Source organism: Oratosquilla oratoria, chromosome 30 (assembly GCF_046742065.1).
Source record: "Oratosquilla oratoria isolate Oo_2021 chromosome 30, ASM4674206v1, whole genome shotgun sequence".
Classification (NCBI taxonomy): Eukaryota; Metazoa; Arthropoda; class Malacostraca; order Stomatopoda; family Squillidae; genus Oratosquilla; species Oratosquilla oratoria.
This window is the reverse complement of record NC_134806.1, coordinates 31,827,421-31,841,838: the sequence shown is the minus strand read 5'-3', so window position 1 is coordinate 31,841,838 and position 14,418 is coordinate 31,827,421. Positions and strand designations below refer to the sequence as shown.

Sequence of the window (14,418 nt, the reverse complement as noted above, 5' to 3'; positions counted from 1 at the left end):
GTGCAATATGTATGTTGTGCTCAAGTAGGAAATGGAGTAGTCCTGAGAGTTTGTTAGTGAGTCTATTTATGCTTATCTGTAATATTGTAGGGTATGTTTATATTTCTATGTGTTTGTGGATGAGAGGATTGTCTTGTGTTAGTTACTTTTTTTTTTGTAAGTCCTGTAGATTTTAAATGGAGCTATTTGTGGCATGTGTTGCATTTGATGATTGTGTGTGCATAATGCATAGTTAATGTGTTGCAGGTGGGGCATGTGTAGGGGCCTGGGTTAGTTTCTCTATCACCACCTAATAGGAGGAGAAATGGAAGGGTAGATGCTAGTGTACTAACCTTCTTATGTAAAAAAAAATAGAGTATAGGAGAGGTAGTGTTGGAAGTAGAGTGCAAGCATAAAAAGTGACTCTGGTCTGGTCTGGAGACCAGGTGCCAGTCCCTTGGGGCTGCACCCCATAGGAGTGGTGGAGGTGATTGTGCCCACTTGTGGACACCTTAGATATTTGTGCACAAGGTTCCTTGATGATGTAGACATTTTCTGCTCATTGTCTGAAGAAATTTAGCAGTACAACCTCATACAGGCCAGACACAGCTGCACCTTGAACTTGAGAGCATGACCATGAATGAAGTCGATGGATTGGAAAAAGTGGATGCACAAAGAATGTTTGTTCAGCAGGAAAACGGAAAAGATAAGAATGAATGAAGAGAGATTGTGAGTAGATGAAGGACTGATGCAGCCTGAAGAGATGGTCTCCATGTCTACTTAAAGTTTTTGGAGTGGATGAGGAGAGGGTTGCCATGAAAGGAAGTGGAGGGGGTGAACCAGCTCCAGCTGTTAATAGATCTTTCATTAAAAGATGTAGGTATTTTTGTCAGTAATTACCAAAGTAGGGTTATGTTTACTATCATCCATTACCCATGTTCACAACATACCACATATCACAGGATTTAAGGTTCACATTTTACACCAGGGATGTAGGGAGAACCACATCATTTAGGGTTAATTTCTTAAAATTAAAAGGTTACTTTATATGCCAACATGTACATTATATAAACTACAGTTGCATTGTCATCATATGTAATTTGTCCTGTCTGACTTCAGCACCTCCACGGTTCACCACCACACCTGAAGAGGTCACATATGTCAACATTGGGGATTCCATAATCCTCAACTGTGAAGCTGAGGGAACACCAAAACCAGAAATTTTCTGGTTCCGGGACAATCATCCAGTGGTGCCAACAGACAATGTTGCTATCTTCAATGATGGCACAGAACTCCGCATCAACAAAATTCGTGACCAGGACATTGGAGACTATGTCTGTGTTGCCCGCAATGCTGAGGGCAGAGTCCATCATGATGCCAAAGTCGTTATTGCAGGTAAGGAATAGGACATAGGTGGAAATAGAGAGAATAAGATTAAAGATATTTGAGATAGCTTAGAAAAGTTCTAACTAGTTTTACAAAGGAGAGATGATGGAGTATGGAAAGTCAAATCTGAATATTATAAAGAAATGGTTGACAGAATATAAGTAGGGGCAGAAGTGGTATCAGTCAGAAAAAAAGTAGTACTGAGGTTCAAGAAAAAATAAAGGAAAGCAAAATAATCTTTAAGCCAAGAAAAGAACAGTAAAGACAAATTTGAGCTTCATATTTTTACTATAAACCATATATTCAATTATAAGAACAGGAATTGTAAAAGTAGCATTCAAAAATTACCTCATGCCTAGCTGCTGCTTCAAAAGCAGTTTTCTTTGTCTCATTACTACCATATGAAAATAGTTTAACCAGTATATTTTTTTCTGTAGGAGGAGCTGTGATTGTAGTGCCACCACAAAACCAGACTCGGCAGGAGGGTGCAAAAGCTGAATTTCCCTGTGAGGCTAAAGCATTACCAGGAAATGTCACAGTCACTTGGTACCGAGAAGGTGTCTCCATTGACCAGCTTACATGGCTTGACACACGCACAATTACACAAAAGGATGGCACACTTGAAATAAACCCAACGAGTGCCGATGATCGTGGCTCATTTACATGTGAGGTGTCAAATGGCATTGGAACACCTCAAAGGGCCACAGCCTACCTCAATGTGGAGTGTAAGTAAATATTAGTAGAAATTATACAACATTAACTTAGAAAATTTATACCAGATATGTAAATCAAATCATATTAAAACCAGCTCAGGTAATGGAATTTGTTTTCTCAGAGAAAGATATATATATATATATATATATATATATACACACACACACACACAAACACATATGTCGGATACACGGCGAAGATTGGAACTCCGGAAAAGAAGTACAATTTTCGTGGATCTCAGCAAGGGAGTATCTTGTTGTATTAGTAGGGAAGGGGGAAAGCTCATGGTGTAGTGGGAAGGTGAAGAAATAGGAGAAAGAGAGGGATTATTGAGGAAAATGGAAGGAAATGAGGAAGGGGACGAACTGGCCCCGGATCTTAGGAGAGGTGTAAACAAACAGAGGGCAGAATACACAGATGAGGAACAACAAGGAAGCAGGGTGACAACCTCCCCCGACTAGTAAATCTAGAGGAGAAACTAAAAAAAATGAACGAAGAATGGGAGGTTAGGTTTGACCAATTATCACAGGTTACCCAAAGAGTTGATAAACTGGAAGAACTAAAGAAGGAGAATCAAAACCTAACCAAAGAAATAGAAGAATTAAAAAGACAGTTAAAAGAAGTAAAAGATGAGAATGAGGAATTAAAGAACAAGAATAAAGAAAATAAAGAGTCCATAGCAAAGGAAGCACAGGGTTGGAGAAAAGTCCAAGAGAACAAAGCTGTATTTCGGCTTTTTATAAGATTGCCAACTGTAACCAAGCTGGTTTTCACAACATTAACACCAGCCTTGTTTAATGATGAGGAAATATTGTCTGCAACAGAGGTATTAGGTAATATGATCCTCTTTGTACATCCTTCTTTTATTTTTCCTACTCTTTTATGAATAATTTTGGCTTTTAGGATAAAGTAAGGAGGTTATTTTAGTTCAGTAAAAGTGTTAATTTTTTTTTTTTTATTAAATTCTTCAAATACTCCTCTGAACATATCCTCAAGCCTTGAAAATATAAACCTAGGATAATTCCCATCTTGGTGCTAATGTTGTGAAAACCAGCTCGGTTACAGTTGGCAATCTTACAAAAAGCCAAAATTAAAGTAGGGAAAATGTTCATCAAGCAGGTGTTTACTGTGTGCCATGTTTAGGTTATAAAAAGGTCTACATTGGTGAAAGTTTCTGTGGTGTTGATAAAAGAATATTGGAACATAAATATGATATGAAAACTTACAATATGAATAATGCCATTGTTAGACATAGATAAAATACAGGCTACAATGCTGACTAGAATAATTCTAAGGTTATTAAATATGAAAACCATACTATGAAACGTAGGTGATTTGAATCTGCTTTTATATCTCTCATTGATAATATAAATCAAAACAATGGATTTTTTACAATAAATAAACCTTTAGCAATTTTGATAAAAAAAAAAGTAACAAGCAATATACACAAATTGTGTTTACACCAGTTTCATGTTAGTTTCTCCCCGCAAGCTCGGGTTATATAAGGAGTCAGGTGTTTGTCTACTATGTTATTTCTGAAGAAGCCCTGCTGGGTAAAACATTAAATACATTGGATCCCATACTATGCATTTGGCTTCTCTCCTACAGTGCTGTTGCAGTCGTTTTTGCTTTTACTCATCTGTTCGTAGCCTGCAGACTTCAGTATGATTCTGGTAACATTAAGTTAAAATACATCAGACATCTGAAGAAAGCCTACAGCTTAAGAAACAGAAGGGATTTCCTGTTGAGGTGTTTGGAAGAAAAAGTTGCTCCTAGATGCACTCCCAAACAACTTTTGGATTTTAATCACCCATTTCCAATGGCAGTGAAGAAATACCTTGAGGGAAGTTGCGAAGTACTGAAAATTCACACTACAGAAGCATTCGAGGATGCAAGAAAAGCTGGTGTAGGAGCCTATTAAATCCTGGGCCAGAGAGAGGGATGTTACATTCTTCAGATTGTGAATACATACAACGAATGTAAAAAAGTAAGACTAGTGGAAAAACTAAATTGATAATTTGCCCACAGCAAATGGAAAAATGCTGGGAAAAGAAACCTTATACAAAATTTTTCAACATTCTGGTGATCTTATTAATAGGATTAAAAATATAAGTATGAAAAATAAGCAGATGGTAAGCTTTGATATAGTATCATTATTTTCCAATGTACCAACAAAAAAAAACATTGAAGTATTAACCAATGTATTGTCTGAACATGATGAATTACCTATATCTGTTTATGATCTTATCAGACTAGTGAGCCTTTGTATTTCAAACTTATTTTACTTTTAGTGATAATTATTACAGACAGACAGTAGGTTTGACAATGGGTTCCCCACCAAGCCCAGTACAGGCGAACTTGTTTCTAGAACATTTAGAAAATATTAGCTTTAGGAACATTGTCCCTAGAGAGGTAGTTTGGCATAGATACATCGACGATGTACTTGTAATAGCTTCTTGTAGATTAGATTTGAGTAGAATTTTAAAGCAGTTAAATCTTGTAGAACATAGTATCATGTTTACAACAGAATATGAAACTAACAACATGTTATCTTATCTTGATACCCTTTGAATAAGAGATGGAAACAATATAAAGTTTAAAGTTTTTAGGAAAAAGACAAATAATAATGATTACCGTATTTTTTGGACCATAAGGCGCTTCGTACCATAAGGGGCACCCTTAATTTGCTATTCCCCATCCTTACATAAGGCGCACCTGACCATAAGGCGCACCTGGTCTCGTCATTGGATAATCATGCATATGTGAGTGCATTCAGAACTGAACATTTTCGTTGTTGAATGAGAAAAATCGGCTGGGATTTAGCAAAATTACAAAAATAAATTATATATATTTTTATTTTGGTCAGTGAAACCAGACCACCTCCATACATTACAGGAATTGTGGGGAATAAAACCAACATTTGCAGTTTTATTCCTGGAATTCTCTATTCACTTAAAAACACAAGATTACAAATGAGGGTAAATATTTAGTTTCGACCATGGGCGCAATATAGCAATAGAAAATTAATTATTAATTTTGTAAATTATAATGTATCAATGTAATATGCAATTTTGTGAGTGGAAGAAACAAAAAAGGTGCTAAAACAGATTTCATAAGTAACGAAGTCTTGTTGGACGAATGGTACGCCATGTTTGTTATGATAGATGCCGACGTCGAAGAAATGAAAGGGTGATAAATTCATCTAACCTAACCTAACCTGTGTTTAATAAATCGTTACCTGCAAATTAAATGTCATCCGGCTCGTCCTCGTTGTCGTCGTCGTGAGAGACGTTGGCGGGCTTTTCAACCACTCTCTCAGCTTGCGGGGTATACAAAGTTCCTTTGTTCATTAGCATATTTGCTTGTAGCAAGGTATTTTTTTATTTTCATTTCCGCCCACAAAATTGCATATTACGTTGATACATTTTAATTTACAAAATTAATAATTAATTTTCTATTGCTATATTGCGCCCATGGTCGAAACTAAAAAAAATACCCAAATGACTACAGTCTGAGTGGAGCGAGACTAGACCAATGCAAAATGGCTGTCTGTGTTGTGGACGCTATCATGTCATAGCCATGATAGCGTGAATGAATGCGGTGGCATGGACTCGAAAACTGTCAAAGTTTTCGCAATTTTCTTGTCAAGATACATGCATCTTGGTTATAACTTGGTTGTAACTTTTGCTAGGCCTATGCACTGTCGCCGTCGGCAGGCTAGCTACGAAACGTGTCAAAATAGTACATCACTATCCGAGGCATTTATTGCAATGAAGCCACACATAAGGCGTACCTCACGATAAGGCGCACCGCCCAATTTTGGCTGATTTTAAGGATTTTGCCCGCGCCTTATGGTCCGAAAAATACAGTATGTACATTTTTATTCTGCTACAGATAAGAAAACCAAAATGGGAATTATCATAGGTTTTTATCTTTGAGGCTTGAGGATATGTTCAGAGGAGTATTTGGATGAAGAATTTAATAAAAATTTTAACACTTTTACTGAACTAAAATACCCTCCTTACTTTATCCTAAAAGCCAAGAAGAAAGCTGAAATTATCCACAAAAGAGTAGGAAAAATAAAAGAAGAATGTACAAAGAGGATCATATTACCTAATACCTCAGTTGCAGACAATATTTCCTCATTATTAAACAAGGCTGGTGTTGATGTTGTGAAAACCAGCTTGGTTACAGTTGGCAATCTTATAAAAAGCCGAAATAAAAGTAGGGAAAATGTTCATCAAGCAGGTGTTTACTGTGTGCCATGTTTAGGTTGTAAAAAGGTCTACATTGGTGAAAGTTTCCGTGGTGTTGATAAAAGAATATTGGAACATAAATATATGAAAACTTACATATATACATATACCAAAGGCTTTTTCCCCCTTACACGGGGGTTAGCCAAAAAGAAAAAGGCATAGAAACCACTCCCACCCATTCCATTTCCTATATATTCCACTCCCCTCCACCCTCCTCCCTCCCTCTTATCTTGGCACCTCCTGGATGACAGGTCATCCCTGCATCCTGTCCACTGCCCTTGGTCAGAAGCAGTGTTGCATGACACAGCACATCCACAGCAAGGCCACTTTATAAATTCAGTGACCCCCCCCCCCCTCTCCGTCCCCTCATGCAGAAAAAGAGAAGACGGGGAGAAATCCCTTTGGGCTGCGTCAAATTTTTTCTCACACACACTTCCTCAAACCCCCCACTCCCCCTTATGCATCACAGCATCATTCATACACAACCCTTCTCCATTTACCCCTATCTTCTGTCTTCTCCCGTCCTTCCTCCACAGACATTCCTCTCTTTTGTAATGCCCCTTTCACCCCATCCATCCATCTCATCCTAGGACGCCCCCTCATATTCACTCCTTCCTCCTCTGCCTTTCACACTTCTTTTACTAATCTTTCTTCACTCATTCTTTCCATGTGTCCAAACCATCCCAATACTCTTTCATCAACCCTATGTACCAGCTCCCTTTCCACCCCTTTTCTCCTCCTCACCTCCTCATTTCTCACTCTATCTAGCCTAGTAACCCCTATCATCTTCAACATCATTCATACTTAACTCTCTTTCATTTCATCTCAAACACATTCAAACTCCTACTCTCTCCTCTCAATGTTGTTCTGCCTCCCGTGCTCCCCTACTTCTCAATCTATTCCACCTCCTCTTAGTCTATTTCTCATTACACTTTTTAATCCACCAAGGTATTTACTCGCTTCTCTCAATCTACATTCTACCTCCACCCCCACTCCTCCCTTTCCTGCCACAATCGGACACAAATATCTAAAACTATCCACTTCCTCCAGTCTTTCACCCTTTATGCTCACTTCCAGCCTGCTGTCACTCTCTCCCCTTGTACATCTCATCACCTTACTTTTGCCCTCATTTATCTTCAGCTTCCTTCTTTCACACACCTTCTCAAACTCTGTCACTAACTTCCTCAATCCCTCCTCTGATCTTGTTACAAGCGCAGTGTCATCAGCAAACAACAACTGGCTCACCTCCCACTTCTCTCCATTTTCTTTAACCATTTCCAACCCCTGACCCACTAACCTTGCATTCACGTCTCGCACCACCCCATCCATGTTAAGATTGAACAGCCAGGGTGACTTAACACATCCCTGACGAAGTCCCACATTTGCCTCAAACCATTCACTCTCTCCATTTCTAATCCTAACACAAGCTCTACTACTCTCATAAAAACTCTTGACTGCTCTTAACAGCTTTCCTCCTATCCCATATATCTGCAGTACCTCCCACAGTGAATTCCTGTCTACCCAGTCGTAAGCCTTTTCCAGATCCATAAAAGCTAAAAAAAATATCCTTACCTTTTCCTATAGCTTTCTCACATATCTGTCTTACCACAAAAATCTGATCTACACAACCTCTACCTGTCCTAAATCCATACTGTTCCTCACCAATTACTCCCTCTGTTCCTCTCCTAATCCTCTCAATCAAGACCCTCCCATAAGCCTTCCCAACTACACTCAACAAGCTGATCCCTCTGAAACTACTACACTCACACTTGTCCCCCTTTCCCTTGTAAAGCGGAACTATACAGGCACTCCTCCAGTCCTCCGGCACTCTACCCTCTTATAAACAAACATTAAATAACCTCACCAGCCAGTCCACTATAACTGTACTTCCTTTCTTCAGACATTCTGCATGGCATCCATCCAACTCAGGTGCCTTACCTGCTCTCATCATCTTAACAGCTGCTTTCACTTCATCCTTCCCTATTTCTCCTTCATTTTCCTCACTCACCACTCTCTTTTTCATAGCACTTCCCACAGCACCTACCTTTCCCTTCCTATCCTCCTTCACATTTAGCAACTCCCTAAAATACTCTGCCCACCTTCCTCTCACTGCCTTCTCTTCCATTATCATCTCTTCATCTGCACCTTTTACCTTTTCTTTTCTACTTGATTTGCCTCCTATTCTTCTTTTAATTTCCTTCCAAAACATCTTTTTATTACTTTCAAATGTTTCTGTCATACTCTTACCCCATTTCACATCTGCTCTCCTCTTTGCTTCCTTTATCTTATGCTTAACTTCCCTTCTCTTTACTTTGTACCTCTCATATGAAAACTTACAATATGAATAATGCCATTATTAGACATAGATATGATACAGGCCACAATGCTGACTGGAATAATTCTAAGGTTATTAAATATGAAAACCATACTATGAAACGTAGGTGATTTGAATCTGCTTTTATATCTCTTATTGATAATATAAATCAAAACAATGTATTTTTTACAATGAATAAACCTTTAACAATTTTAATAAAAAAGTAACAAGCAATATACACAAATTGTGTTTACACCAGTTTCATGTTCGTTTCTCCCCGCAAGCTTGGGTTATATAAGGAGTCAGATGTTTGTCCACTATGTTAATTTTGAAGAAACCCTGCTGGGCGAAACATTAAATACATTGGATCCCATACTCTGAGTTTGGATTCTCTCCTACTTATGGTCTCTTGTAGTCTCCTTCATTCTTATGTTCTTATGTAATAGTACTCAAACATCTGTAACAACTATCATATATGCCATACAGAAATATAGTCTCAGATCACTAAACAAACCCATCAAGACAGACCACCAAACTCATTACTTCAACAACACCCTCCAGACAGCTCTTCAGAAAAAAAAACAACCACACCTGGTGAGAACCACACTGGCACACCTGTATTCATGACACCATTCAGCATTAAAACAGTACCAACACAGAATAGGCCTGGTCACAGATTCAAACTGACCTTGATGAAACCACCACAAAGAAGACACAGAAAACCTCATACTAAAATGCCTAGGCAGCAAAATATATCTTTGCTGAGTGATCTGTGGACCCACCTGGAGATGGTTGCCAGTTACCTGATGGCTGCAATTTATCTCTAAGAGAGACCAGGGGCAAGGAACTGATTGTAGATGAGTCTGCCACATTTTAGGGTTGCTTAATTAGAGTGTAGAAACTATAAGTAATCTGTTGGTGATTTGCCATGAAAGGCATGAAATAAAATTTTCTATATTACCATATTGCTTTAAAAACTTTGAAGTTACTAGTTATGTAGTACTATTATCATGTACATGAAATAAAAATGAAAAAATGTGTTTGCATACCAATATCCATATGTGTACCTTAGAGAAGCTACAGATATTTATTGCATAAATGTATTGATACATCTTTAATGTTATTTTTTAAACATGCTTGTCCTGCAGATCCTGCCCGAGTGACCTTCACCCCAACAGTCCAGTACCTGCCCTTTCGTCAGGAAGGCATTGTGAAGTGCTTCATAAAAAGCAATCCTAAGTTACAGTTTGTCACTTGGATCAAGGATAAACGCCTCTATGATCCTGAGAATGAGGATGGAGTCTTAAAGCTCAATAATGGCTCCCTGCTCTTCACCAGAGTGAGTTAAGGCTGTAGACAACTTACTGACTTGAAAGTTATTGCTAACAGTAATAATAACTATTACCATGGGTTTCACTGATAGGAAATTTACAGCTCCACAGTAACCAACATTAGTCCTCAAGCTTTATTATATGAGGGCTCTTCATTCATAAATCTCAGTAGGAAGAAATAATGGACTGTGGCCTTTGTTGTATTGACTTAAAAGTTTGCTAACAGTAATAGTAACTATTGCGATGAGTTTCACTGATAGGAAATGTGCAGCTCCATAGTAACCAACATTTGTCCTCAGGCTTTCTTATATGAGGGCTGTTCATTCACAGATCTCTGTGGGAAGAAGTAATATTGATATTGCTCTGTATGTTATTGGCCAGTAGATGGAAGGGGTGGGAAACAGTCACTGATTGTCAGCTCTCCTTGTGTGAAAAGAGAGAAGATGGTTGAGGTTGATAGAGGTCTTGGGCCTGGTTCAGAGACCAAGTGCTAGTTCCATGGGGCTTCACTTTCAAAAAGAGATTAGGGTGTTGATGAGTTTCAAGATTGGCAGTAGGGGGATGATTCTCTGTGATGTCCATCTCAGAGGACCACTATTGCAGGTATCTGTTGGTCCCTTGCCAACACTATTTCCTTATTACTCTTTAGTAGACACATGCATATGCTTATCATGTGCTTTTTTTTCATCTTCCATTTTGGGTTCCATTTATGAATGTTGTCTAGATCTTTCTGTAGCAGTTTGTAGTTCTCTTCACTTTTCATGATCTTAGTGTCATTACTGAATAGGCTATTATAGTTGTTTACTTGATCCATCATGTCAATGATGAATGTTAAGAACATACAGGTGTCCACACCAAGCCCTGTGTGGCCCCACACTAGTCTGACATCTCATCCTATACTCACATTCTCATAGGTGTATCTTTAGGGAAATACTTAATCCATTCCAGGATATTTACTTCATATCTTATGGTTTCCAACTTCAACATTAATCTTCTGTGAAGTAATTGATTAATTGTTGCCTCAAGTTTCATTTAGTGGCAACAGTCCTTGGGGCTATCCCACAGATCTCTGGGAAGAAATTTTGGATTGTCTGTGTAGTATGGTCCTTTCCCACACACACACACAAAAAATCATTGGAAAAAGGAATGTGAAAGTCAAAAACTCTCATTCAAAGAAATAGTACAGCAGCAGGTGGAAGAGAATGCAAAGGAAACAGTGATCAAGGTGATTAAAGAAAAGGAAAATTGGGTGAGAGACACAGTGGACAAAAAGAAATGCATTGTGGTTTATGGTATAAATGAAAAACACAATGTACACAAATACCAAAGAGAAAAGTAAGAGAAAGAAATTGTGAAGGAGATTCTAAAAGTGGTTCAAGAAGGACAGAATTTAGATACAGAAATCGATGACATACACAGGATGAATACATACTCAAAATGTTAGTTCTGCTGCTACTAACACTTTCAGTAAGTCCACAGTCACTTACAATTTTCTTCACTTCATATTAGTACATTATTCATCTGTAGGCCCCATGCCTCTTCCTTAATGTAAGCTTTAGACAAATTCCATTAATCAGTTTGAAGGTGAATTAAATGTATTTTTCTTTCTCTTTTCTTCTGAATAAATTACACTTCTACAACTTAGTTGAGCAAGTACACCATAGGATTCCTGCCTGGGATCCTTGTACACCCACCAAGCCAAGTCTGCTTCGACGTCACTATTTAATTCATCCAATAACTTTGAAGGTTACAATTAACCTCTTCACTCCGGGGCACATCGCACGTCTGGCAGCATTAGCTGCCCGACATACGATGTTGCGTCGTAATAATCGCACTATAAAAAATAAAGTCAGTGCTCAATCGTTCGTTCTCTTTCACCCGTGTATTTTGATAACCATAGAAAATTGATGAAGCCAGTTTAGAGAGAATGGAAATTAAGTAGGTACGACTACAATAAATATAATCAAGATGCCAACGTCGGCATCATTGAGTACCCACTTGCTCCTCATGCCGCCTACGTAGGCGTCACCGTATGGAAGTGGTTAAGTGCCACCCTTTAAGGGCATGACTTTACCACCGTGCACCAATAATTTCTCTCCTTCTCCACCCTTTTCTCCAATCTGAAAGGCTGTTATACTGTCTCAAGCAATACTGCTTATGCAAGCACTTCTGTTACAAGCTTGAGTGGCTTAGTGTTTACATTTCATCACATCAGCACCTCTATCAATACCCTAGCTTGTGTTTACAAATATTGGATGGTAGGTGAGAATATGCAATTCTGCAACTTCCTCTCGGCCATTGTTTCAAAACATCCAAGTCATAAAATTAATCTTACCCCTCTATCTATTTGTCTACCTCAACCTACTGGCCTCTTACACAAAAGAAAAAAACCACAGACTAATGAAAATCAAACTAAGAACACAAATGATAGCAGTACTATCAAAAGCGATAAAACTAGCAAACAGTGAAAAATACAAAAATGTATGTATAAAAAAGGAAATGAATGCAGAGGAATTAGAGAAAGATAGGGAACTGAGAAGTGAAGCCAAGGAAAAAAACGAGAAAAGAACAGACGGAAAAAAACGATTTTTTTTATTTATTTATTTATTTATTTATTTTTTTTTATTTTTTTTTTTTTTAGAGAGAGAGAGAGTGCTGGATCTGAGACTGAGAAAATGGTACATACATATACCAAGGCTTTTTCCCCCTTTCAAGGGAGGTAGCCAAAAAGGAAAAGGTATAAAAACATTCCCACCCATTCCATCCCTGAATACACTCCACACCCCTCCACCCTCCCTCTTATCTTAGCACCTCCTGAATGATGGGTCATCCCTGCACCTTGTCCACTGCCCTTGGTCAGAAGCAGTGTCGCAAGACACAGCACATCCACAGCAAGGCCGCTTCATTAAATCGGCGACCCCCCCTCTCCATCCCCCCATTGCATAAAAGGAGAAGACGGGGAGAAATCCCTTCGGGCTGCGTCAAATTTTGTTCACACATACTACCTCACCCCCCATACTACTTCCACCTCATGCATCACAACATCCTCCATATACAACCATTCTCCATTCACTCCTGTCTTCTGTCCTCTCCCTTCCCTCCTCAACAGACATTCCCCTCTTCCCCAAAGCCCCCTTCACCCCATCCATCCACCTCATCCTAGGACATCCCCTCATGTTCACTCCCTCCACATCTGCCTTCCATACCTCTTTTACTAGTCTTTCTTCACTCATTCTTTCCATGTGTCCAAACCATCCTAATATTCTTTCATCCACTCTATCACCCAACTCCCTTTCCACCCCTGTTCTCCTCCTCACCTCCTCATTTCTCACTCTATCTAGCCTAGTAACCCCTATCATACTTCTCAGACACCTCATCTCAAACACATTCAAACTCCTTCTCTCCTCCTCTCTTATGTTCCATGTTTCTGCCCCATACAGTGCTGTTGGCACAATCACTCCTTCATACAGTCTCCTCTTAGCATCCATTCCCAAATGTCTATTCCTCATTACACTCTTTAATCCACCAAGGCATTTACTCGCTTCTCTCAATCTACATTCTACCTCCACCTTCACTCCACCTTTTCCTGCCACATTTGCACCCAAGTATCTAAAACTATCCACTTCCTCCAGTCGCTCTCCCTTAATGCTCACTTCCAGTTTACTGCCACTTTCACCCCTTGTACATCTCATCACCTTACTTTTACCCACATTTATCTTTAGCTTTCTTCTATCACATACTCTCCCAAACTCTGTCACCAACTTCCTCAATCCCTCCTCCGATCCTGCCACAAGAAAATGGTACATCAAAAAAATGGAAACCTAAACCAAAAAAGAGAAGAAAAGAAAAAATTAAAAGTGGCATATACAAATATGGATGGTATGATTTAGGTTAAATTCAGGTCACAAATGACAGCAAAGAATATCTTAGCAAAAACAGGGAAATTACCAAAAAGTGATCTATATAAACAGGTATGGATGAAAAGAGAAATGAATAAAGAGGAAAGAGAGGATGAGAAAACAAAAAGAATAGAACCTAAGGGAAAAAACGAGATCAGAACAGAGTCAAAGAGAAATTCTATTGTAGAGTAGTGGATATGAAAATGAGGAAATGGTTCATAGCAGAGAAAAACAGAAGGGAAACAGAAAACAGGATGGAAGTAGCAGAAAATTAAAAGTGTCTTACACAAATATAGATGGCTTAATAATAGGCATGAATGAACTGAATGATTACCTGAAGGAAAAAGAACCGGACATACTGGGAATTGTAGAGACAAAATTGAAAGGTCCACTACCACCCAACAGTGTAGGACATGGTGCATATAATTATTGGATTAGAAAAAGAGAGGTAAAACAAGGGGTTGGAGTTATGATCCTGACTAAGAAGGATATAAATTTGAGGAATGTCACGTATGGAAAGAATAGAGTACAGATGATTA

At 38.7% G+C, this 14,418-nt stretch overlaps 1 protein-coding gene across 10 annotated transcripts in view; it reads left to right on the top strand.

The window, feature by feature from the left end:
• The window catches only part of tutl (immunoglobulin superfamily member turtle), a 302,646-nt gene that overhangs the window by 25,446 nt on the left and 262,782 nt on the right, over positions 1-14,418 (top strand). For all 10 annotated transcript variants that reach the window (XM_076212759.1, XM_076212758.1, XM_076212755.1 and 7 more), the window contains exons 5-7: positions 1,099-1,374; positions 1,803-2,090; positions 9,798-9,988. In XM_076212759.1, coding sequence (XP_076068874.1) covers positions 1,099-1,374; positions 1,803-2,090; positions 9,798-9,988 — 755 coding nt within the window. The remainder of the gene's footprint in view (positions 1-1,098; positions 1,375-1,802; positions 2,091-9,797; positions 9,989-14,418) is intronic.